The sequence below is a fragment of the Condylostylus longicornis genome, unplaced genomic scaffold (assembly GCF_029603195.1).
Source record: "Condylostylus longicornis isolate FDR11 unplaced genomic scaffold, ASM2960319v2 ptg000040l, whole genome shotgun sequence".
Lineage (NCBI taxonomy): Eukaryota > Metazoa > Arthropoda > Insecta > Diptera > Dolichopodidae > Condylostylus > Condylostylus longicornis.
Window position 1 is genome coordinate 11,663,328 of NW_026578009.1, and position 27,945 is coordinate 11,691,272.

The following is a 27,945-nucleotide window of genomic DNA, read 5'->3' on the forward strand; positions in this document are numbered from 1 at the left end:
AAAATTCAGTCTATTTCAGACAATCGCGACGTTTGGTTGTGACTTAAAAAATATATAAGAAAAAAAATAAGTATATATAAAAAAATTTATTATATATTAAAAAAAAGAAAAAATCCAAAATTCAAATTGAAAAAAAATTTTTAAAAAGAAATTAAGTGAAAATAAGTAAAACAAAAACAAATAATTAATTAAATATTTATGAAAAATAAAATCTTTATGCTTCAACGTTCAAGAATTATATAAATAAAATAAAAATCAATAATATTAAAGAAAAAAAAAAAAATACAAAATATTTTTTGTCCTGAGCTTTTTATTTTTTTTTCTTCTTGTTTTTTCGCTATATTATAAGTACAATATTTAAAGGAATATTCTTAAATTTTGGAAAGAAAATTTGAAAAAAAAATTATTGCAATATTTTTAGACTTTAAAATTCTTAATATAATAAAAAAAAAATAAAGTGCAATATTATATTAAAAATATATCAAATATAAAAATTATTCAAAAATATTTTAATATTATCATTAATTTATTCAATTAAATTTTAAAACCAGAACTTTAATATTGTAGAAATTTAAAAAAATACAAAATTGAAAAACATTATCATTACCTCAAGGTTAAAATAACCGAGAAGATAATAAAATAATTATATATATATATATACATTTAATAAAATAAAAAATTTTTCGAAAATTTATAAAAAAAAAACTTTCATTAATATTTAAACAAAATTTGGAATGTTTTTAATTAATAAAAAATAAAATATACTGAGAAAAATATTCAAAAATTTTGAATAAGATTTAATAAATATTTTCAAAGAAATACAAGGAAAAAACAAAAAGAATAGACCAGAAAAATCAACAGATTTATTTCGTACCTGTGATTCATAAAAATTAAAAATTATTAAAGAAACACACAAGATACTTACGTTGTGTGCTTGATATTAGAAAAATTATTTTAAATCAAAAGGCAAAAATAATAAAAAAAAAAAATTTTTTTTTTTAAAAAAATGTAAAATTAATAATGAAAAATTTATTTTAATGTTCGGTGAAAAATTTGAAAGAAAAAAAAATTATTTTTAATATAAACTTTGTATAAATATAAAAAAGAAAATTAAAAGACAAAACAATTTACAGTTAGAAAAATGTGTAAAACATTCACACAGTTTTCGTTCTATTAAATTAGAAAAACAAAAATCAAGAATTCAAGATAAAAATTTTGAAAATTGGGAGGAAAACAGAATTTTCATTAATAAAAAAGAAAAAAAGTTTGGAAAAAACGGGGGAAAGGAAAAAATCCATACCGGTATGTATACCTGTAAAAAAATTTTTTTGGCCAATTTTTTGCTTTAATTTGATTTTTGTTTTCGGTTTTGTTGCTCATTTCAAATAAAAAATTTTTTTGTAAATGAAAAATGGTTCTTATAGTTAGAAATTTTTTCGTATTGTTTTTTTTTTTCTGTTCCTGTTTTTGTTTTTTATCAATGAATTTTCAGTATACATATATATGTATATACCAAATTAAATATTTATAAAAGGTACACATCTCTTTTTTTTCCAAGGTTAAATAAAATTTTCTATATATATTTTTATTAATGGTGGCATGTATACATATATACGTAATTTACATATAATGTATATGAGGGTTTATATAACAATATGTATATGTAAATTTATATACAAAATTTATGTATACCTACATTTATTTTGTGAAATTTATGAATTAAAAAATTTCTTCTATAGTCTCCCAAGTACAAGTATATGTAAAGGGCAAAGTATTATGTAAAATAATTTTTTTTCCGTTTATTTTTTTTTATATTACCCTTAAAAAACCATCTGAATTTTGAAATCTCCTTTTTCATTCTGACATTTTTTTTCTTATAAGAAATATGAGAATATACGAGTATATTATATAGAGTTTATATATATATATATATATATATATATGTACTTATAATTATGTATGAAAAAATTTTCATTACACGTATGCTATGTATTAAAAATAATTATTTAAGAATTATGTCTGTACATGGTACAACTTAAGTATATGGATACAGGCACCCTGTTATGCGTGTATTTAAATTATTTTTTAAAATTTTACGAAAAATATCAATTTATTATATTATTTTATGATTTGTAATGCAATCAAATAAATACCATGATATAAAATAAAATAAAATTTCATTTAATAAAAAATTTAAGTAAAATTAAAAAATTTCATAATTTTTACAATACTTATTTAAAAATAATTTCATATTATTTTATAGAAATAATTATGTTCCAAGTTTACTTTAAATAAGTCTATTTAATGTTAACAATTTATTACATTAATGAAATATTCGTTTCTTAGATTATTTCAAACCACTTAATCTAAAATATATTTATGTGAGCTATTGAAACATGCTTAAATTTATATATTTTTAAAAATATATTAGTAATATTAGGTAATTAATAATATATTAGAATTTTAAACGATTTATTAATAATGTAGTTTTTATAATTTTATAGAGATTAGAAAATTAACTACATGCAATGAATTTCAGAATAGGATAGCATAAAAATTTTATTAAATTATGTAAGATCTACAACTGTAAAACCTCTGTACAGAATTCATAATACAATATTCAATATTTACTATATTCGATATTTCAAATTCCTAATATTTCAAGTATTATAAATAGAAAATACATACAAATATATTTTGATATTATTTCAAGTTGCAATTAATTTGAAATTAAGTGAAAAAAATAAAATTAAGATAAAACTTTAATAAGTACGTCCACTTGAGCACAAATTTGATAAATTTAGAATTGTTTTTTTTTTTGTTTTGTGAATTCTTTATATACATATAAACATCATATATGTACTTATAGTCAAAGTAACATAGAAAATTTTTTATGTGAAGAGATTTCCATTAAAATAAAAGTTTTCTGAATTTTCATTTTCCTTTTTGTGTATAACGTTTAAATAATATGAGAACTTTTCCTTTTGAAAATAAAAATTTTCTTTTTTCATATGCGCAAGTCAAAAACAAAGTTATACATGCAAGCTTTCATTTTATGTATAATTATGCCAGAGATGATATAAAATAATATTATTTTAATTTGAAAAAATCCAAAACAAATAATTACACTTTAACGAAAAGTAAAATTTTCTCAATAATATAGAATTATGTTTAATGTTTGCAGGCTCTTTATATTTGAGTTTTGGGTCAAATTATTTACATAAACTGTAATACTTCAGTTCTTTATTTAATTTAAGACATGTTTTAGAGTGAATACTCAATGAATCCGTTTAGATTATGATTCTTATTTTTCACATTATTAGATTGTTATTGAGAGAAAATTGCAAAAATAAAATTCGGCATTTGTACAAATAATTTATAGAAATCAGAGAACTTTTTAAATGTTTATAGAAGAATGAAATGAAAAGTTCCTCTTATTCAATGTCAAATTAAAGCTTTTATTAGATATTTATTTTACATATTTACATCATAAGTATGTATATGAAAGTGTATCAGTACCTTATATTTCTCTATAATAAAGTGAAATTATGGTTACATTCAAGCTCACGGTCAATATCAAGTAAAGGGAAATTTTTTTCTGCTGTAACATTATTATTATGTAATTAAAATGTAAATACATATATAGTAATCTTTATTTATAGCTGAGAACCTACCTGAAATATAATTTATGTATGCTTGCGAGTTATATTCCTTGTTTCTTTAAAATCAATGTTTTTTATTTCTTACGATTTATTAAACGAAGATGTATGCTTTATTACATGCTAGCAATTAAATTTCATTCTTTATAAAAAATGTTAATAATAATAAAAAAAATATTCTATTTTAATTTTACAGATCTATACTAAAATAATTGAACATAAAAATTTTTTAAAGTTCAAAATATGATTATTGAAGGAATAGAAACTTTAATTGTGCCATCACAATATCAACCGTATTTATTAACAGAATCAGCAGCTCAAGCTCATAATAATAACAATAATAATAATTTTAATAATAATTCAATCGAAATGTTAGGTGGCGGCACAGATGCTTATATTTATCGATCTGTTGTTCCACAACAGATTAGTCCACAAATTAAATCATTATCAAACTATCATCATCTTCATAATCAACATCATATACAGCCACATAATAATATGCAGCAACAAAATCAAAATCATCAACAAACACAACATCATCAACAGCAACGGCAGCAAGAAACAAAAGATTCACAACAACAACAACAACAGCAGCAACAGCAGCAACAATCATTAATTTCTCTTAATAAAAATAATAATAATAATAATAATAATAGTAACAGTAACGTTAATAGCAATAGTAATAGTAATAATAATAATAATAATAGTAATAACAACAATAATGATAATAATAGTAATACTAGCAGTAATAATAGTAATAATAATAGTAATAATAATAGTACAATTGACAAAATGCCAGTAGTTGAATCAACAAGTATTAGCTCTAATCATTTAACACTTTTGGATACAAATACAGTTAATCGGCCAACAGCAGCAAATGGATTAATTGATCAACAATCTGGTGATTTAAATACGCCCATAAGAATCTCAAAAGATATGCCATCATTTTTTGGTCCATCCACTATTGTTGAAGCACCTTTGATAACTGGTAAGTTAAAATTTTTATTTTTTTATTATTTGTTTTTGATTTATTAAAATATCATTTGTTTTATTTATAAAATGAAAGTTTTTCATTAAATACATACAATCGTCAAATCATATAGCTTTTCATAACCAAAACCTTTTTCTGTTGTTTTCTTTTGTGTCATAACAGGTTCTGTGGAATCTGATAATTTATCATTAGAACCACAATTATCACCCAGTCCAGTACAAAGTTTATATAGTCCATTGAAAGAAGAACGTTGTACACCCATATTATTCGTTGAGGAAGAATCAAGTAATAATAGTAATTCATTATATATTCAGCAACAACAGCAACAACACATAAAATATACAATTAGTAGAAACACATTACAACACAATAGCAATAGTTATTCAAATTACGAACACTTAGATCAAAAACATTTACAACAACAAGCAATTTCACCTAACACTACCTCACACGACACGCATACAACAACGAATAATCAAAATCATGAACACGAACATGATATTAATCATCAAAATCACCATAATCAACATCCTTTACATCAATATCAGTACACAAATATACCAATAAATTCTTCAACCCAAAGCAATGATCGAAATTCTTATACATCAACGTTTACAATTACAGATTTCACCTCATTGGGTAATCTGTCAGCAACATCAGCAATTTTAGCAAATCATATAGATTCTCCGAATTCTCCTGATGTCCCTGGTTATACATCACCACCGTCAGCTGATCTAAATACAAGCAACTGGAGCGTTACAAGTCAAGACAAAACATTATTTGAGTCCCCCGTTATTAGTATACTTGGTACATCATCAAATGGCCAAAATAATTCAACGATATCTTATACAACACAACAAAATTCAAATATTGATAATGTCAGTACAATATCATCACAAATATCCGGAACATCTATTGACTACCGACCACAATATATTGACTTAATGGAATTACCTATGGAATGCCCACCTAGTATAATTTTAAAACAGGAGCCATCAACATTCAATTTAAATAGCTTAACAAATTTTGGTATGCAAAGTCCTCCAATACATCAACAGACTACACAACCCCAACAAACACAACCACAGCAATCACAAGATTTATATTATACAAGTCAAGCAGCTGCAGTCACAACTATATCTCCACCAAGATATCAATGGCTTGATACAACATCAGATTATGGAAGTTTATCGCCAGCATCTTCAATTGGTAGTGTAATTCCAAAACAAGAATTATATTCACCACCAAATATTGTGCAATACCAACAGAGTTCACCATCACAATTACAACAGCAGCAACAACAAAGACCAACAGTATACAATAGCCAACCAGCACAATTAGCTGAATATAATGCATCAACAAGCAAGGGATTAGAGATTTTACATCAAGTTTATCAACAAAGTACATTTCCATTAAAATTGGTTCCTGTTAAATCACGTAAATATCCAAATAGACCTAGTAAGACTCCAGTACATGAACGGCCATATGCTTGTCCAGTTGAAAATTGTGATCGTCGATTTTCACGTTCTGATGAATTAACACGTCACATTCGTATACATACCGGACAAAAACCGTTTCAATGTCGCATTTGTATGAGATCATTTAGTCGATCCGATCATTTAACAACACATGTACGAACACATACAGGGGAGAAACCATTCTCATGTGATATTTGTGGTAGAAGATTTGCTCGATCTGATGAAAAGAAACGTCATGCAAAAGTACATTTAAAACAAAGAATAAAAAAAGAAAATAAATTAAGACAGCGGCAGCAAGCACAAGCTCAAGCTCAAGCGCAAGCCCAAGTCACTGCTAATTTAATAAGCTCAACAAATGGCATTTGCGCCTAACTAGAAAATAAACCAACATTCATATTACAAGAAGAAGCTAAAGAAGAGCCTAAGAACACTACATATTTTATTCCTCTGACTTTGCTTATATTAAATAATGTTTAAAAAACAATGATGTTCGTTTTTTCATTCTAAGCGTCATATCCCCCATTTTTTTTTCTTTTACATTTTTCTGTATGAAACGTGTTTAGTATGGATGTGCATAAAATGTTATGAATATAATAAATTGTTATGAGTGTTTAATGTATGTATGTATGTATGCATGTTTGTATATCGGTAAGAAAATTTGATATTCTTGATAAGAATGTAATGAAAAAAAAACATTTTTGCGTTAAAACTATTGTTTTTAATATAATAATATTAAAAAGTAAAATGAAAAGAAAAATTTGACACTTAATGTCACTTTTGACAGTTAATGTTGTTACGTAATAAAATATATTGATCTAAATATGCAACACAGAAACAAAAAATAAAACAAAAACAAATAGTTTTAAAATATTTTCATTATTTGAGATAAAAACAAATTATTTTCTCGTCGGTGAGTGAAAAGAGTGCCATATTGAAAGTTAAAAAAAAAATTTGTAGGCCTATTAATACAAAAGAAAAAAAAAACATTCAGAATAAAATTTTTTTGGAAAAAAACAAATTAAAACAAAAATTTGTAATCTTTTTGACATTATTATGAAGGACAAAATAAAGAAAACTAAAAAAAATTGAATATTTAAAAAAATACATAAAAATTTAATATTAAAAAAAAATATTAAAATTAATAAATGTCGTAATTTTCAAAATTAAATAAAAAAAAGGAAAAAAAAAAATAAAAAAAAAATAAAGTCTTTAACAATTTTTAAAAATTTTAAGCTTTTTTTGATAGATTTTTTTGTCTTACAAAATGGAGAAAATCATAAACATAATTATAAATTATTAAGGCCTAAAAAACAACTTACAAAAGAAAAAAAACAAAAATTTTAATGCTATTTATTGAATATTCACACTTTAAAATAGAAAATTACGAAAATTTACAAATTCGTGCAATATAAAAAAAATTTTTTTTAATTTTAAAATAGAAGCGAACAAAAATGTCTTGTGTATTGATATTGAAATTATTTAAATTATTTGGAATTAAAATTACTACAAGTTTAAATACCGTCGGAATGAATAACTCTTAAATTTCAACTTAAATATTTTTCATTGTTGAATCCTTATTTATAGTTATAAAAAAGTTTCAGTTTTATTTTAATTTTGTTCAACTTATATTAACAATTTATTGTAAAATAAATTAATTGGAAACCCACCAAAAGTAAATGACCGAGAAATTAATTAACTTAATCAACAATAATTTTCGAAATGCTGAAAATTTACATAATTTCATGTGTTTTGTAAAGAAATTCAAAAGAAATAATTGACAAATAAATTAGTTTGCAAATAGGCAAGTTTGAATAAATTTCTATGTGTTTACACTATTGTTGAATATCACAATGCGATATAAAAAGATGCCAAAATTTCAAAATCTATACATATATACGTTAGATGTCGAGATAATTTTTTATTGAAAATAAATACGGGAAAAGTTTAAAACTTTCAATTCGCTACCATATTACAAAATTTCCAAGGAACTTCACATTAATTACATTTATAAAAATTTAGTACATTTTCGTAATTTGAATTCATTTTATTGTTGTGAATATGTCATTTTTACAAAATATATGAATTTACTTAAATATTGAATAGACTTATTAAAAATATTATAAGATATATGTATCTATGTATGTGTATATAATATATATACATACATAAATTTTTTGAATTCAATTAAAAATATTGACTTTCAAAAATTATATATAATAGTTATATTATCTATCATTTTCTTAACAAAAATAAAAAAAAAAAACAAAAACAAAAAAAATTGAAATCGAAATTTTAGAATTATAAAATTATTTGGTTAAAACCAAGAAAACCAAGTTTAAAATTATTCATAAATTTAATTAATAATTTATTAAATTAAAAACAAAAAAAAAAAAACAAAAAATTAAAATTATTATTATTCGTTTTTTCTTATAGATTAAAAAAAAATTCGATGTGAAACACAATTCTCTTTTATTGAATATTGTTCCACAAATTTCCGATTGTTTCTTAGATGCGTATACATTGACTACATATACATATATATATATTTATATATTATGAAATACGAATTTTTTATACATTAGCATTTGAAAAATGAGAAAAAAAACATGAACTTTCTTTAAATTTTAATTTTAAAAATTATTATAAAAATTATGAACTAAAAATATCGTCGCCTAAGGCTTTATTTCTTAAGTGAACATTAAATTTAATATTAAAAGCATTATATTAAAAAAAATCTTTATTAAAACAAAAAAAAAAAAAAACAAAAAAAAGAGAACAATTAAATTTATTTTTTAATTAGTTAACAATTAATTAATTGAAATTAAAGTAAAAATAAAAAAACAAAAATAATTTTTTAAATAATTAAAATAAAAAAGCGCAAAAATAATAAAAAAAAATAAACTAAATTTAATCATAAATTGTGTATTTTTCTTAATTCTGTGATCTCAAAATTTAATTAATTAAATTTTATGTATTTTGTAAAATAATTATGTATGTATATGTGTATAATTATTGTTAAATATTATTAGACTTTTTAAATAAATTTAAATTAAATGAAAATTAAGTAAATGATTATTAAAAAATGGAAAAAAAAGGTAAAATAAAACAAAAAGTAAAAATCTGAAATTAATATTTTTAAATTTTATTATTGCCCTTTTCTATAGAATAGAAATTTTTTTCTTTAAATTTGAGAATATTTATTCTGTGTTCAATATTCCGCATAGTTACAACGCTATATGGTTAACTTGTTGGAAGCTTAACATTTCATTTTAAACTGCATTCTATTTAAATTCAAAGAGGGAGAGAGAAAAATTTAATAGAATAAACAGTATAGGATGAAAACTGTAAAGGTCTCAACATGTTCTATACAAAATGTAAACTGGGGCGGATTCACTTTATATTAAAAATTATTTATTTAATAAAATTAAATAAGAATTGATAATTTTAAAATGAAAATGATTTATATTATGTGGTCTACTTTTATATACGATCAGAGTTTTTTTTTTATTTTTAAAATTGATACAATTGTAAAATTTAAATTAGAATGTTTGCAAATATTATAATTATATAATTAGTTTCGATAAATCTCTATATAACATTAATGATTGAAAAAAGATTATTTAAAATTGAGTTTAAAATCATTTTCGACATGTTTCGTAATAACGCACCATTTAAGTTGATAATAATTGTAAATTTTACAATTAGAAACAAGTTTTGCTGGCTGTTAAAATGGTACAAAGTGTTTTGTATTAAATTTATATTTAATTACTTAACAATATTGTTAGAGTATAATTTTAAATAAAATTTAACTTATATTATGAATTATAATTTTATTTTATTGCCATTGATGTAGTATAGAGTGGCGAGACTTTGATCAACTTAAAACATTTTCATTTTGAATTTACCTTTGCGATTTCGTTAAAAAAAATGTATTATATAAATATATATCCGATTAAATTGATTCGATAAATAATTTGAATTTAGAGAAAAATATTTTATTTTGAAATTTTTTTCAAATTTAATATTAATTGTATGTTTGGGAACAGAAATGCAACGAAAAATTGTACGACATAGGCAATAATTATGTCAGATTTTTAGAGAGAATGCACATGCATTTCTGTCAACAACTCGTTATGATATACGACAGCATAAGTAATAATAACAAAAATTAAATATAAAAAGAAAAACAAAACTTAAAACTTCATTGTGTTCAATTATTATGGCAATGTTATTTTTTTTTTCATTTCAAATTCTTTATGTACTGTGAAAAATTATTTAATATTTCTATGTATGCGTTACTGTAAAATTTTCGATTCTCGAAGTAAAAAAAAAATTAATGAAATTTAAAAAAAATATTATTCGAAAAATTTGATTTTTAATTTTTAATTAAAAAAATCCGATAGGCACAAAAAATGAAAACTCAAAGTAAAACAAGAAAAAAAAAAACAAAAAACAAAAATATTTTTATTGTTTAAGATTTCAATTTTAAGATCTTTTATTTGTTAAGTCTATGTAGGCTAGTATAAATTATATATTACAAAAAAAAAAAACAAAAAACACAAATATATATGGAAAAAAATTAAATAAATTACAAAAAAAAACTAGTCTAGAAAATAAAAATTTAAAACAAAAGAAAAGAAGCGATTTAAAAATGAAAATAAAGTTATTTATTTCAATTAATTTAAAAAAACTATTTTTTATTCCTTATAATTAAAATTTATTTACAGTTATGACTTCTAGAAGCCAGTAGGTGATTTCCATACCGCTGGATCAATAAGAACAACTTATAAGAATAACTAAAGGCAATTCTTTCATACAACCGTAGAATGGATAGTTGGCGTAATTAAAGGAACGAGTCAAGTCAGGAAAATTAAAGAATTTTTCTTCTCGAACTAGACTCGAATTAATAATCCATCACTTTCTAAGCAGAGCTAGAAAGTGGTATGAAGAAATTACTGGCAAATTATTCTTCACATTACTTTAATTACTTAATTTCAAAACTGAATCCCATAAAACTGATATAATGTAGAAAGTTTTAGAAAAGTGTACAGTAAAAGCAAATAATCAAATTCAGACGCACGGTGATTTTATATATTTTTTTTGTATGTTTAATCTTTTGTGCTTGCTTGAAATTGCTAAACTCATTTTCATAATTCTTTAAAAATGATCTTTTAAGTGTCATTACTAAAAATTAAGTAAAATAAACGAAAAAGATGCCTTAAATTTGTTCGCGAAATTTCCATTGGCGTCCTTTCATATTTCCTTTCAAGGCGTCCTTTCTTTATTTTTCATGCTTAATTTTTATTGTGAAAACTAACGATTCACCCCTAAATTTTGTAACTCAGATAAATTTTATCAGTTTGCGAAAATATTATAGGTGCAATGTGCAACAATACTATTATAAGGTAATAAATTTGCTTGATTTTATTTTTTCAACACTTTCAATAAAAATACGCGTAACTTTCAAATGTACAAAATACAAAAATGTTTAAAAAGTTGCTATGAATAGAAAAATTTATTAATTTTTTTTATTCTTTTATTTTGTATATTAAATTTGTAAATATTTTTTCTAAATGCAAAGAAGCCGAGTAAAAAAAAAAAAACAAAAGCAAAATTTTTTATTTGATAAAGTTTTATGAATGAAAATTTTTATTGGTATAAAATTGGTGTGGTTATACTAAAATTACTAAGAATATGTGCGTATACTTTTGCATATATATATATACATATACATACATACATTTATATTTTGTAAAATTCGTACGTAATCGTACACAATACGCAAACAATTATTTTTATTTTTTATTTTTTAATCTAAACACTGGTAAATTATTAGGTTACTTTAATAGCCACCTATTTCCATGTAAACATAAAGTAACAAACAAAAAAAATAATAATACGAAAGAGATTCGATAAGTGTGTTTAGTCAAAAGGGAAATTGTTTTTGAGGGGTGGGTTTGAAAAAATGGATGCATAGAATAAAATTTTTAAAAAATAAAAGTAAAATAAAAAACAAAAATAATTTGAATCAAACCAATTATAAAGTAGCACTTTTCCTTTGAAGCATTTATAACAAAATATAACAACCACTTAAGATGAGAAAGGCAAATTGAAAAAAGCGTTAACATAAGGGACGAATTTGACAGTTAAGTAAGTGAATTAAGATAGGAAAGTTTTTAGTTTCGGAAATAAAAAGCGTCGAAAATTCAAATTTTGCAATTTTGAATTTGGGAGGAGTGGGATACGAAAATTTTCAAGGAAATATATAACTTATTGTAGTCTAAAAGTTGCTATGAACAGAAGAGCGCAAAAAATATCAATAACTTTAAAAAACCAGATTTTAACATTAATAGCTTTACCGAAATTAGAAAAATCTTTCGATTTTCAAAACAATAAATAGCCAAAATATGACATTTTTAGGACATTAAGAGGCTATAACTTTAGAGAGGAGTGGGTGAAGGGAGAAAGGTATGTTTTTTGTTTTAGAGAAAAAAGTTTCAGCTTTCAATTTTAAAGTGTAAAAACATTTTCTACAGCGGCACTCGAACAGTTGGACGGATTGATTAAAACCAATTTTTTTTGTTTGGAAATGTGCTAAAAAGGGAAATGAAAATTACAATTTTGTAAACATTTCTTTTATTCTTGTTGTTCCAGTTGTTCATTCTTTTATTTTTTACCTCAAACGTATAACACATTGTTAATATGTATATACTCGTACGTATGTATGTAAGTAGGTACATATACACATTTTGCACATGTAGATAGCCATTTTCCATGTGTACACAATTTTTTTTATCACTTTTCTTTTTTGTTGTTTATCCTTAATATTCTTATTTTTTTTATAATTTTCCCTTATTTTTTTTTGTATTTTATTTATATCACTAGCTAGTTACGTGATATCAATAGTGAAAATTATATTGTTCTCAACAAAAAAAAAAGAAACAAATATCATTATCGTTTCTCATATCACTTTTACTACGGTGGACTGGTGGTGGTGGTGGTGGATTTCTAAGTAAAAAATTATTGTACACAAAAAAGTGACTTCTAAAATCAACAAATATGAAGAAGAATAATAAAAAAACAACCAACAACAAGTACAATTTCATATTTTTTTTTGCTTTTTATTTTGATTGTCTTTTACAGCTTTGTGACGTTTTAAAATGACGCAAATTAACCAAAAATGTACAACTGTAATATTGGGTACTTTATAAACAAGTGATTATGTATGTATATATGTAACATATTATATTTTAGTATACATACATACATTTATGTAAATAATAATATTATGTACAGTATAAAATAAAAGAATGAAATGAATGTGAAAAAATGGGGCTGGGAAGCCAGTCAATTAAAAACAAAAATTTTTTCTTGTTTTTTTTTTCATTTTTATTTATTTTATTGTGAATAATGTGAATTCATTATTATTATGTTTTCATATTATTATTATTGTATATGTGTTGAATAAGTACAAAAATATAGCATGTATGCATGTATGAATGCTTAATCTATGTTAATTATTATATTTTTGAGATAATAATGGTTAATATGCGCAGGGTTTCGAAGGCAATCAGTGTAAGTCACTTTACAATAAAAAATTAGGTAATGATAGACTTAAGGCGCTTGAGTTGTTGTGATTTTGCAATTAAAATTTTTTCTCAAAACAAGTTTTTTCTGCATACATACATTCACGGTTCTGATATTAAATACTGTACACCTGAATAGTATGTCATCATATTGAAAATAAATTTTTCAGTGGAACGTTTTCACTTCAATTGTATCTGTTTTTAGTACTCGTATACTACGATAATATGTACTATCAATAATGGAATTTAAAATTATGCATACTATGATTTCAAAATCATCAGTACTCTTACTTAGAACTCAATGTAATAAACGACATTTTACAAATTTTATATGAAAGGATAAAAAATTCTTGGTTCTTATGCCTATATATTTATAAGAGATGGTTAAATTAATTTTTATTATCCAAAACTTGTCGTGTTTTATTTAGCCACTAGAAAAATGTCACTCTTTATAAACAAAGAAAAATGGAAATTTTTAGATTTTAGTTTAGAAAGAGGTAACCAGTAAGCTGATGCGGTTAGCACTTTTTGGCTCAGCTATAATGAGTATTCTAGTTTTTGTGGCACTAAAGATATTAGTTCAGTAACGGAACATTTGGAAAAATAAGCTGATTTTTTAGGAAGATTGGGGCTCGAAAAGTGGAAAAAACTTTTTAGGGCAATCGAAGTCGGTATAAAGTGAATCAAAAATAATTTATACATATTTGAATCTACAATCAGGGAAAAGTTACTTGCTTACTTAAAATTTAAAATAAGCGTTTAGTGGCGATTTTCATAATCATGTTCAACTCTTTCCTTCAATTGATAAGAATTTATTTAAAATACTGGAGTCGGTTATGTGCGGGTCACATCAGATTTTTTTTGTACATTATTATCTGCACAATAATTGGTAATCACAATTATTATGAATGAATTTAATTGAAAGAAAAGAATAGAGAAAAAAGTGAAACAAAAATATTTTTTAAGGGTATTGTTTGTACCCCTAGTATTTTGTTTATTTTTATAGCTTAGCTCAATAAGTTTTATGTATGCTCGTACATATATACATACGGATAACAAAGTTACATGTATATAGATTTTAGAGTACTGGTTCGAATGTCGATAAAAAGATACAATTTTCTATGTATAGCATTCGTGTTATATATCTAGGTACATAAGGTATATAAAGCTTATATATATAAATTCGTGTGTATCTTTAATCGAATATATTTCAAATATGTTTAAGGTATATATGTATGTACATAGTTCCATATAGTAGCTCTGTATTTCAGATATTTTAGATATTTATTGTTGGAATGCAACAGATAGTTCGATTGTTTCTTATTTTTCCTTTTCAATTTTCATACTCTATTTTTTTTTTGGATACATATTATGTTTCAGTTATTTTTTTATGTAATGAAATGTGCGCATGCACAAAATCTAATAAAATATAATTATGTACGAGTATACAAAATTTATGTATATGAAAAATATGTGCACAAACTCACATATCCCAGTGAGCAACAATTTGTTCTTTGTGTTCAAACATTCAAACTTACATAGCATATCTTTAAGTGTATAGGTATACATATTATATACATATGTATATATTATTTATACTTTTATCTATGCAGAATATTTATGTATGTTATGCAATAAAAATTTAAAAAGCTATTTGATTTTTTTATGAATGGTGAATTTTTAAAATTTAAAAATTTTTATTTTATGTAGCCATTATTGAAATTTTAAGTCAAAAAATTTAATTCATTTTAAAAAACGATAAGCTGTCAGTGGTTTTTCATTGTAGCTTACTAGAAAATTGAGAAAAATTGCAAGTTTTACAGAAATCTTCTCAAATTTTTTCGCAAAATTTTAAAATGAGTTTTCCATTGTTTTTTTTTTTAATTTTTCCATGAAAAATGTTGATTCCGTTTGTAAGTTAACAATAACTATTAAAATATACGATATGAGAAACACTCAATAATCAAAATGTGGAAAATAATTTTCATGCTTCATTCACTTTTTTTTATTCCCTTTTTTTCCTGCATTCATTTTATTTTTTGCAAGGGCGTATAGAAAATTTTCATTCATAAAAATTTGTTATTTTTTGTTTTTAAATTTTTGTTTTTTTTTTCCTTTTATTGTGTATGGTAATAGGGGATTCAAAGTGGTTTTTTATATGATAAAAAATAGATAGAGTAGAAAATTTTTGATATTTTGATATTTAAAATAAAAAATATAGGGAAATTATACAATAAGATTTTTTTTTCTTTTAAAAATTTTAATTATTGGAATTTTAAGAATTTTTGATTTGCTCATTTATGGTCATTGAATGATTACAAAATAATTATTAAAACTTTTGAATATTCGATATCAGATATTTAAAACTGTTCAAGATTGTATGTGTTTGGAGTAGTAGTGAAGGTTACCATACTGGCAAGTGGTATGGGGCTTGATGTATCAATTGCGATTTAATTCTGTTTTTGTAATACATCGAAGAAATCCATATGAATGCATTCACATATGGCATGAAGCTGTATTAGAAGTAATAACTGTTTAAGTCGAATTGTGCACCTTACCTCTTTAATTTTTGCATACACGAATTCTTCATATAGAATTTTTTCAATATTATCAATTTGATCAAAAGTAATAATTGATGATTTCTAATAAAATTTTTCATTATTCTATCGAAAAATTTAGATCTCAGCGTATTTGAGTTTATTTCATTGTTTAGTTGGCATTGAATTGGCATTTTGTTCTAAAATACCCAAAATATGTTAAATTCAAAATGGAATTTGCTAAGAGTTATTCTTTGGACCAAAGTACATCTAATTTTAATTAGATTCAACTTTCGTTAGACCTAAGTACATAGAATTTTTTTTTCATTCCTTTGATTTATGTAATGTGAAAATAAACCATGTGTAAAATAAAAAGTTCAAATGAAATGTTAAACATAATTTGCAAAGGTTAAATTAATATCATTTTTGTATACATAAAATAATTAATGAACTTTTTTAATTAGAAATTATTTTGTTCGTTCTTTCATTAAGTTTTTCATGATTTCAAATCGTTGTTTTATTAAATTGTAATGATAGAAAGATTCTTATTTGTATTAAATAAGGTGACATTTAAAATGTCAATTAAAATATCATGAATTCATGAAAGTTATCAAAAAGAACCTACATTTTGTTTACAATACAACATTCGATTTAAAAAGCGGCTTAATAACCTTGAGTATTTTCCAAAGCAAAGTGCATGATTTTTATTATTGTATATAAAGTAAATATTTTTGACATTTAATGTAAATTTTTTTTTTATTTGTAGAATATGCCCAATGTCAATGATAAATAAAAAAATATTTACATACTTTTGTATATTATGGTTCAAAGTTACTAAAATTTCAAAATTCTTAAAAATTTTTCATAAAAAGCATTTAAAAATTTTGAAATAAGTGCACAATTTTTTATGACCTTTGCAAAGATTACCAACCCTGTTACCTTTAAAAGTTCATATAAATGAGTTGAATGCCTTTAATAATTTGTGTACACTTGTTCAAATTCAAAATAAACATTTAATGTCAATGTTAAGGACATTATTCTAAATAAATTTATATATGTATATTATTGTATTTTTAACTGCTATTTACAATTAAGCCGGTTTTGTCCTTTAAGATTTGTTTTTTATTTTTTAATATTCTGATTTTCAATCTTTCATATATCTACACAATATTTAGGAATATTTTGTAGATATTCAAAATTTTTCATATACCGAACATGTACATATTTATGTATAAAGATAGCCGGATCAAAGCCGGCTTTATACCCTTGAATATTAATAAAGAAAACTGTTTCATTTAATATTCATTACAATTATAATATTCTGGTATACTATATTGTACTTAAATATAACAGCTCTAATACATAAAGAATAAAATGATATTGGATTTTGAAAGTCAATGTTAAGGGCACTATAAGATACATAAAATTTTAAATAACAAGACCGGTTATAATACCCTTGAAAATTATGGCTAAAGACCGGGTAAAATTATAGGTATACAGTTATTTTTTTTCAAATTAAAAGGACATTTTACCGGTTATGGCGGCTCTTATTTTTTGTGTATCTCATGAAATTTTGTACGGTTCCATTTTCTGTAATTTTCAATAATAATTAATAATTTCTGGCATAATTTAAAATATTGAAAGGAGAATAATGATAAATTTTTCGAATGATTTCTTTTTTTTTTGCCAAAATATAAAATTATAAAAATTTTAAAAATTAAAATTTTTAAAAAAATAAAATAAGAAGAAAAGATTTGATGATGAAAAAATTTTCTCGGAATTTTCTGAAATGCCAAATGTCCTTGAGAAGAAAAAAAACAAACAAAACAAATGAAGAAAGCAAAAATAAAATAAAAGTTTTATTGCTTCTCTAATTTTTTTTCCCTCTGTATATACTAGCTATTAGGGTATATAAATATGTATGCATGTATATATAAATTATAAAAGCAACATTTAAAAATAAGACACAAAAAAAAAAATCGTACAAATAAAAACCGTAAAATATTAATGTGAAAAATAAAAAAAAAAAAACTTGTTATCCTTTTTTCTCATACCATTCATTGTCAAGTTCACAGAAATTATTGATTTCGTCAGGCCAATAAGGATTCTCCAATACATGCGTAAAAACTGCACGAAAAATTTATTTTTTTTGCGTCTGTGTTAAATTTTTAATAGTGTGAGTTGAGTCATTTTTTTCTCGCAGTTTTATTTTTTGTTTTGTTTTTTGTTTAAGGACAATAAGAGTATTGTTTTTATTTAGTACTTTTGAACGTAGTCAGTTATGGGGAATTTTTTTTTATAGTATTTGAATTTGTTTCTTATTTTTTTATGAATGAAAATTGCTTTCATTCCAAATTTTTTTTAGTTTACACTCTTTCTCTTTTTCTCATTTTCGAACTGAGAGAGAATGAATATCATAAAATTCATTCAGAAATTAAAATTACGCGGAAAATTGTTTTTTTTTTTTCTTTTCACTTTTACTCAATTTCGAAATTTAATTGGATGAGGGAAATTTTGAAGGGAAACAAATGATACAGTTGTTTATAGATAAAATGATAATGAATTTATTGTTTATTTAATATGATAAAAAGTTGTAAAAAGGCACAATGTAGTAAAATATAAAAAGTATTTATGTATGTGTAAAGAAAAATTTACAAAGAACATTGTTTTTGTGGAAGGTTAGGCATGAAAAATATGGGAAAATCAATAAATTTATACTTACCTATGTATATCATTACCTATACCGTAAATATAAAATTTTTGTATGACGTACAATGCGTATAAAATAATGAATTTTTTATTAGCTTTTAAAATACAATATGGTAATTTTTATATATTACATAAAATGATAATTTGTGAATGATTGCTCTTATTCTTTTCGTCCTTCATATTTATTTTGAGAGGTAAGAGGTAATAGAAGTAGAAAAGTGAAGTTGAAGTAGTATAATAAATAATTATGTATAATATAATTTTTGATAGAAATTTATAAGAGAAAACGGTATTGATTAAATGAAAAATGAGTAGTTCTAAAATCACTTCTACAAAAATCACGTAAATAAAAACAAAATAACTTTAATGTGCTTTAAAATGCTTTATAAAATAACAAAAAAAAATATTTTACATTTCAATACATTTTTGTATTCATAAGATTTAGAGGTCTCGTAGATCAATATGTGATGTTTTCAATTTATTCGGCATATATTCTTTCTAGTGTCATATACCTTAACTCAATGTGGAGTAGATAATATCTGTTGCTCATGTCGAAATTAGAAGTATACTTACTTATTATAGATATATCTATATAATAATCATATAGGTACAACAATTAATTATCAATAGCTATATTCAAATTGAGACGGGTACGAGTATGAGACGCCTTCAAGCCTTGGGACCTGGACCCCCTTTTTACAGCCCGATTTTACGTTTTTGATTATTTTTAAGAAGATATTCAACCGAATAAACTAAAATTTTATATATAAGTTTCGCTTGACAGTAGAAGAAACCACATAACCTTCAGAAGAAATAAGGAATTAATAATTTGACTATTACTATGGCCCAAATTTAAACTTTTGAATTTTATTATTTGAATTCAAGGTTATAAAACAATAAACTTATAAATTTTTTGAGAATATCAGCGCTCGGAAACTAAACTTTTACTAGAGTCCGATTTTACATTTTCATCATATTTAAAGAACTTATTTAAGGAATTTCTTGAAATTTAACCAGAAGTAATCGATGAACTTTCAGAGAATTTGGATAGCATTAAATTTACATCTTCTAAGAGTTAAAGTATGCGTTAACTAGAAGCTTACTAGCGTCCTTAAAATTTGATAGTAGTATTTAAAAGGCATTTTTATAATTTTATATTATTTTTTATAATTTTATAATTTTTATATTTTTGTAAGATTAAACAAAATACCTTGCAGTCAATTGTATACTGACCAAATTAGGTGTTTTTATACCCTGCACTTCGTGAAGGGTATATTAACTTTGGTATGGAGTTTGTAACTACTTGAAGGAGTCATCTGCGGTATGGACATATATATATATTCTTGCTCAGCGTAAAATTCTGCGTTGATTTAGACATGTCCGTCCGTCCGTCCGTCCGTCCGTCCGTCCAATCGCACGATAACTCAAAAACGAATAATGCAATCGACACCAAACTTTCACAAGTTACTTCTTTTGTGCCAAGGACGAACCCTATTGTTATTGGACCAATTCGGACAACGGGTTCGGGTAGCTGCCATACAACTCAAAGAGTTTATTTTAATTGTTTCAAAAACTAATAAAGGTACAAATACAAAATTTTCTATACATGTGTCCAATTATATTCTACATATGCTCTAAAAATTTTAATGAGGTAGCTACACCGGTTCGGGTGGCTGCCATACAACTCCAACAGCAAATTTTTTATATTCGGCAAAATAATAAAGTCAGATTCATGAAACTTGGCAGTTGTGTGTCCAATTATAGGTCAAATATATTTCTGAAGTTTTAGTGGAATTGCTTGACAGGTTCGGGTACCTGCCATACAACTCCAAAAGCTAATTTTAAATATTTGGAAAAATAATAAAGTCAAATTTATGAAACTTGGCAGTTGTGTGTCCAATTATAGATCAGATATATTTGCGAAGTTTCAGTGGAGTTGCTTGGCAGGTTCGGATATCTGCCATACAACTCCAAAAGCTAATTTTAAATATTTGGAAAAATAATAAAGACAGATTCATAAAACTTGGCAGTTGTATTTCCAATTATAGGTCAAAGATATTTCTGAAGTTTTGGTGGAATTGCTCTACAGGTTCGAGTGGCTCCCATACAAGTCCAAAAGCTTATTTTAAATATTTGGAAAAGAAATAAAGTTAGATTCATGAAACTTGGCAGTTGTGTGTCCAATTATAGATCGGATATATTAGCGAAGTTTTAGTGGAATTGCTTGGCAGGTTCGGGTACCTGCCATACAACTCCAAAAGCTAATTTTAAATATTTGGAAAAATAATAAAGTCAGATTCATGAAACTTGGTAGTTGTGTGTTCAGTTATAGGTCAGACATATCCGTGAAGTTTCTATAGAATGGTTTCACAGGTTTGAGTAATTGCTATACAACAATGAAAGGTGCAGGGTATAATTCAATCGGTTCATACCGACTGAAACGTTTTTACTTGTTTTAATATGCTCCTGTTACTGAATTCTGTAAATATGGTCTTACATATTTGTTTCAATAATAACAAAAAAAAAAAAAAATCATATACGTGTCACACTTCCACTACAATCATATGAAAGTTATTGGTTTTTTTTTAACAAATTTAGAAATATTTTATATGTAGAAATGCCATAATAAATTTTACTATAATTGATTGACTTAATTTTTAAATAAGTGTGAATTTTGAGTGAATAGTCAGAATTAGTATTTATAATTTAAGGTATAAATTTTTGAAATCATATAATTAATAACAAAAATGAATCTTAAATTTAATAATTTTTAAGTAACAATTTCTAATATTTTCTAAAATAATAAATGACCAATATTGCAAATCTATAAAGATATTGAGTTTTCTTTAAAATACTCGAATACCATTTGCAAATATAATAAAAAGTAATCCCAACCCTAAAGATTTTTCAAATTATAAATTAAATCAGCACTTAATAGTAAAAATTTACTTTTAACATTACATAACGTCCATATATTTCTGTTTGCATATGTCAATTTAAATCACCATTAGTCGATCATAACAATCATCTACAATTTATACTTTTGGTATATTGGCAGAGGATAAGCTTAAAAATTTAATTTACAACACATGGGGTACAACTGATTTAGAATTTCATATATATTGCTTGCGTTCCTTTTAAGGGTATATACATGCCTCTAGGTATACTGTCAACTGATAACACTCTAAAGAAATTTTTAAAACTTTTAAGAGTTCATAAATAGTTTACTTCGTCAAAAAAATTTTTTTTTCAACCGTCCTCCGCTCTCAAATAATTACAAAATATGTAATTAAAATTTCAATTTTTGTTCTCTTATATATTTGCATATCTACAAAGTTTTCTCAATTTTTATATAAGCCAAAAGCTCACAGTGAATGTCGTGCCAACAACGTAACTCATTTAATCAACTATACCATTATGTTATATTAACATTAATATTAATATTTAAACAGAAAATTTTTGATGAATGCTATTTCCAATTACTTAAAGAAATTCACGAACTACTAGTTTTATCCAAATTTATTAACTGTAGGGTTTATGTGCGTTATTTACAAAGCTACTACAACTAACCCAAGAGATTATTTGGAGTTTTCTATACCATGAAATGGAACACAATGAACGAATATCATATACATTTTATATTTTTATGTGTATATTAACTTTGGTATGGAGTTTGTAACTACTTGAAGGAGTCATCTGCGGTATGGACATATATATATATTCTTGCTCAGCGTAAAATTCTGCGTTGATTTAGACATGTCCGTCCGTCCGTCCGTCCGTCCGTCCGTCCAATCGCACGATAACTCAAAAACGAATAATGCAATCGACACCAAACTTTCACAAGTTACTTCTTTTGTGCCAAGGACGAACCCTATTGTTATTGGACCAATTCGGACAACGGGTTCGGGTAGCTGCCATACAACTCAAAGAGTTTATTTTAATTGTTTCAAAAACTAATAAAGGTACAAATACAAAATTTTCTATACATGTGTCCAATTATATTCTACATATGCTCTAAAAATTTTAATGAGGTAGCTACACCGGTTCGGGTGGCTGCCATACAACTCCAACAGCAAATTTTTTATATTCGGCAAAATAATAAAGTCAGATTCATGAAACTTGGCAGTTGTGTGTCCAATTATAGGTCAAATATATTTCTGAAGTTTTAGTGGAATTGCTTGACAGGTTCGGGTACCTGCCATACAACTCCAAAAGCTAATTTTAAATATTTGGAAAAATAATAAAGTCAAATTTATGAAACTTGGCAGTTGTGTGTCCAATTATAGATCAGATATATTTGCGAAGTTTCAGTGGAGTTGCTTGGCAGGTTCGGATATCTGCCATACAACTCCAAAAGCTAATTTTAAATATTTGGAAAAATAATAAAGACAGATTCATAAAACTTGGCAGTTGTATTTCCAATTATAGGTCAAAGATATTTCTGAAGTTTTGGTGGAATTGCTCTACAGGTTCGAGTGGCTCCCATACAAGTCCAAAAGCTTATTTTAAATATTTGGAAAAGAAATAAAGTTAGATTCATGAAACTTGGCAGTTGTGTGTCCAATTATAGATCGGATATATTAGCGAAGTTTTAGTGGAATTGCTTGGCAGGTTCGGGTACCTGCCATACAACTCCAAAAGCTAATTTTAAATATTTGGAAAAATAATAAAGTCAGATTCATGAAACTTGGTAGTTGTGTGTTCAGTTATAGGTCAGACATATCCGTGAAGTTTCTATAGAATGGTTTCACAGGTTTGAGTAATTGCTATACAACAATGAAAGGTGCAGGGTATAATTCAATCGGTTCATACCGACTGAAACGTTTTTACTTGTTTTAATATGCTCCTGTTACTGAATTCTGTAAATATGGTCTTACATATTTGTTTCAATAATAACAAAAAAAAAAAAAAATCATATACGTGTCACACTTCCACTACAATCATATGAAAGTTATTGGTTTTTTTTTAACAAATTTAGAAATATTTTATATGTAGAAATGCCATAATAAATTTTACTATAATTGATTGACTTAATTTTTAAATAAGTGTGAATTTTGAGTGAATAGTCAGAATTAGTATTTATAATTTAAGGTATAAATTTTTGAAATCATATAATTAATAACAAAAATGAATCTTAAATTTAATAATTTTTAAGTAACAATTTCTAATATTTTCTAAAATAATAAATGACCAATATTGCAAATCTATAAAGATATTGAGTTTTCTTTAAAATACTCGAATACCATTTGCAAATATAATAAAAAGTAATCCCAACCCTAAAGATTTTTCAAATTATAAATTAAATCAGCACTTAATAGTAAAAATTTACTTTTAACATTACATAACGTCCATATATTTCTGTTTGCATATGTCAATTTAAATCACCATTAGTCGATCATAACAATCATCTACAATTTATACTTTTGGTATATTGGCAGAGGATAAGCTTAAAAATTTAATTTACAACACATGGGGTACAACTGATTTAGAATTTCATATATATTGCTTGCGTTCCTTTTAAGGGTATATACATGCCTCTAGGTATACTGTCAACTGATAACACTCTAAAGAAATTTTTAAAACTTTTAAGAGTTCATAAATAGTTTACTTCGTCAAAAAAATTTTTTTTTCAACCGTCCTCCGCTCTCAAATAATTACAAAATATGTAATTAAAATTTCAATTTTTGTTCTCTTATATATTTGCATATCTACAAAGTTTTCTCAATTTTTATATAAGCCAAAAGCTCACAGTGAATGTCGTGCCAACAACGTAACTCATTTAATCAACTATACCATTATGTTATATTAACATTAATATTAATATTTAAACAGAAAATTTTTGATGAATGCTATTTCCAATTACTTAAAGAAATTCACGAACTACTAGTTTTATCCAAATTTATTAACTGTAGGGTTTATGTGCGTTATTTACAAAGCTACTACAACTAACCCAAGAGATTATTTGGAGTTTTCTATACCATGAAATGGAACACAATGAACGAATATCATATACATTTTATATTTTTATGTGAATTTTCAATAATTTTTTTTTAAATTTTCGTAGAATCTATGATTTTTTTTGTAATATCCATAATATCCAAATGTGAATTTTGTAATATTAATTGAATATTGCACACCTTTTTTCTGTTGCTTGTTTATTTTCATCTCAAAATAAAAGTACTCTATATATGATGTACATATATGTACATGAATATCAAATATACGTTATATAATAGTATTTTATTTGATATTATAGGTATAGATACACATATGCATTTTATATTATATTGTGAGTTAATTTCGTATTTTTATATTTATTACATTAAAATATCTTATAAAATTATCCAGATAAGGCGAAAATTATTTCTTCTTTTAATTTTCTAAGAAGGCAACACCCTCATTCATATATATATATACTAGTTATAATATAGTACCAGTCGCATCATATAATATTACAAAAGTACTATAATATTCACATATGTTACGCGATTTTCTTAATATTTCTTACATACATATAAACAAACCTATTATATAGTATATACAATGTTAAAATTTATTTATACAAAAAAACTTTGCTTGGAATATGACTTAAAAGTTCAATAAAATATTAAAAAAAAAAACGAATGAAACAAACTAAGAGTTAAAAGGTAAAACGATAAAATTTTGCACAAAAAACCAGTTTTATTTCTTGTTGATGATACAGCGGGGGAAATAATATTCTAATGAAAGCGAATTAATAACAGATTATTATGTAGTTTGGAAGATTGTAAGCGCGAATCTTCACAATCTTATAGTGTGTTTTTAAGGAAACAAACAAGCACAGAGAAACGAACGCAAAAAGAGATGAAAAAAAAATTGATGTTTTTAAAATAATCGGAAGAAGTCTTCAATGATTTTATTTAATAACCACAATCAATACTGACTCATCGTTATCATCATTATTATCGTGATGATCATTGTTATTTTGATAATCATTATACTGATTACAATATTTTTGAAAATTGTAGATTTTTATTTGCAGTTTAAAAAAAATGTATTTTGAGTAAATTTTAAGCACATTTTGCAAAAACTTTGAAGAAATTTCAGCCACATGCTTTTAGGCTATTTATTCACTTTATGGACATTATTTAATTATATTACATGTATATTATATAATTATATTGCATGTATATATGGCGTAATATAAACTAACTATTACATGATCTACATGTGTTATTTTCTAAAATTTATGATCAGTGTACTTATAGCAAATGATCATGAAAAGATTCGAAATTAAAACGTTGCCAAATCGGTAGAATAAATTCTGGAAATAAGTTTGATGCAAACTAAAACTCTTTTATAGCAAAATTACCTTCAACGATACTGTTGATTTTTGTCTTTGTGTGCTTGATGCCTATGTGACATACATGCGTTGTTCATAAACAAGAACTTATTTAAATTAAAGTAAAATCTGTGTATGTGCTAAAAAATTTTCATATTTATGAATGTATTGAGTTTCGAAAAAAAAGTTTTGATTTAAATTTAAAATTTGTGTTGTTTTTCATTATTTCAAATTTTAGCGAACTTGAAAACCCCCTTTGCCCAAAATTAAGTTTACTATTATTTTTCCCAGTCCTGTATAATAGTGTTTTTTCTAGTTTATTGAATCCGATTCCAATCCCTATATTAACAATGAACGGCTCGAAATAGGCTCAAAATTTGACACCACAGTTCAGGTGTTCTTGATTAGGCATGAATGTTGTGGTGTTGAAGTGTTGGGGTGATATTAGTTTTTAAATGATAAAATTTTAACAGCGGAAGAACACTAATAAATAAAATACAGGTATGATAGATGACTTGTAAGGGGAATTCAAAAAGCCGCTTTTGAGAAAAACTAATTTCGAATCCAGTAAGACTGCGAAAAAAATTAGAAAAACGGAAAATATTTCCCATTTTTTTTTTCATGTGTAACCTTTCTAGAACCAATTCTTTGGGAATTACATCTAGTGCCGGAACCTCTATATTTTCATGATTTTGTTTCGGATCTTTATTAAATTAAATTGATTTTCATTCAATACTAAATAATGTTTTCATCAATAAAATTGGCCGGTTCATTTGGTGTACCACATAAACCTTTATTTTTGTTATTTCACACGATAAATTGAAAACAAATATTATTTTCACTAATCCACCAATTCGACTCTAATCATTCGAAATAATTGATATCAAGTAAAACTCTATACAGTCTTTTATAGATCAAATATAATAAAATTTTGTAATTTAATATACAATTCAATTGGCTAGCATTAAATTTTATTCAAAGATTTGGAAGTAAGGTTCTAATTTGTTTCCAATTGAATGAGTAATGCTCTTATTTTATGAATATTATGTATGAAGTTCGTTGTAATAAAACTTTTGATCGAAATTGCTATACTTGCTTGTGTTTTTCTTGTTTTTTTCAAGAAAGTTGTTCTCTAATTTCCAAATTTTTTAAGTATTAAAAAATTTATACTACCCATATAGTTTTTATTACATTATTTTTTAATTTTAGGCAAAATATCTTGATTCATCTATTCTTCTTCATTTTATAAAAAAAAAATAACAAAAAAAAAAAAACTAATATTAAATTTTAATTTATTGCTATTGACCAAATTTGGAAATTTCATCGGAACTAGAAAATATACAAGTAAATATGTGTATTTTAAAAAAGTTGATTACCAATTACAGAAGTTAGAGCAAATATACTGAAATTTAAATAAAATAACATTTGCCCTCAAAAATTAAAACATCTTAAGATAGAAAACCACAATTCTTTTGAAACAAAAGTTGAAATTTTTACAATTTGATCTTAACTACTTAAAATTATTTTGCATTTCATTGCTTTTAATAATTTATTAATGAAGTATACAGATAGTTCTAACATAACTTGAGATAGCTTTGCTTTTATAAGTTTCTATTCTGTTACTTTCCTAATTATTCTTTTTCCCTCATTATGAATGCTGCCAA

General features: G+C 24.3%; 1 protein-coding gene across 3 annotated transcripts; it reads left to right on the forward strand.

The window, feature by feature from the left end:
* Window positions 1-722: 722 nt before the first annotated feature.
* Window positions 723-7,247, forward strand: LOC129609524 (early growth response protein 1-B-like). Of its 3 annotated transcripts, XM_055521481.1 has the most exons (4): window positions 723-1,302; window positions 3,856-4,647; window positions 4,813-4,935; window positions 5,275-7,246. In XM_055521481.1, the coding sequence occupies exons 2-4, from the start codon at window positions 3,903-3,905 to the stop codon at window positions 6,498-6,500; spliced, it is 2,094 nt and encodes a 697-aa protein (XP_055377456.1). In that variant the 5' UTR covers window positions 723-1,302; window positions 3,856-3,902; the 3' UTR covers window positions 6,501-7,246. The 3 variants fall into 3 exon arrangements, with proteins under 3 accessions (XP_055377456.1, XP_055377455.1, XP_055377457.1); XM_055521480.1 differs by having other exon boundaries at window positions 4,813-7,247; XM_055521482.1 differs by lacking the exon at window positions 4,813-4,935 and having other exon boundaries at window positions 5,275-7,247.
* The last annotated feature ends 20,698 nt before the right edge of the window (window positions 7,248-27,945 follow it).

Excerpts from the sequence above, each read along its gene's own strand:
- LOC129609524 (XM_055521480.1), top strand. The coding sequence starts at position 3,903 with ATGATTATTGAAGGAATAGAAACTTTAATTGTGCCATCACAATATCAA. Across the intron at positions 4,648-4,812 it reads TGAAGCACCTTTGATAACTG|GTTCTGTGGAATCTGATAAT; the intron begins GTAAGTTAAAAT and ends GTGTCATAACAG.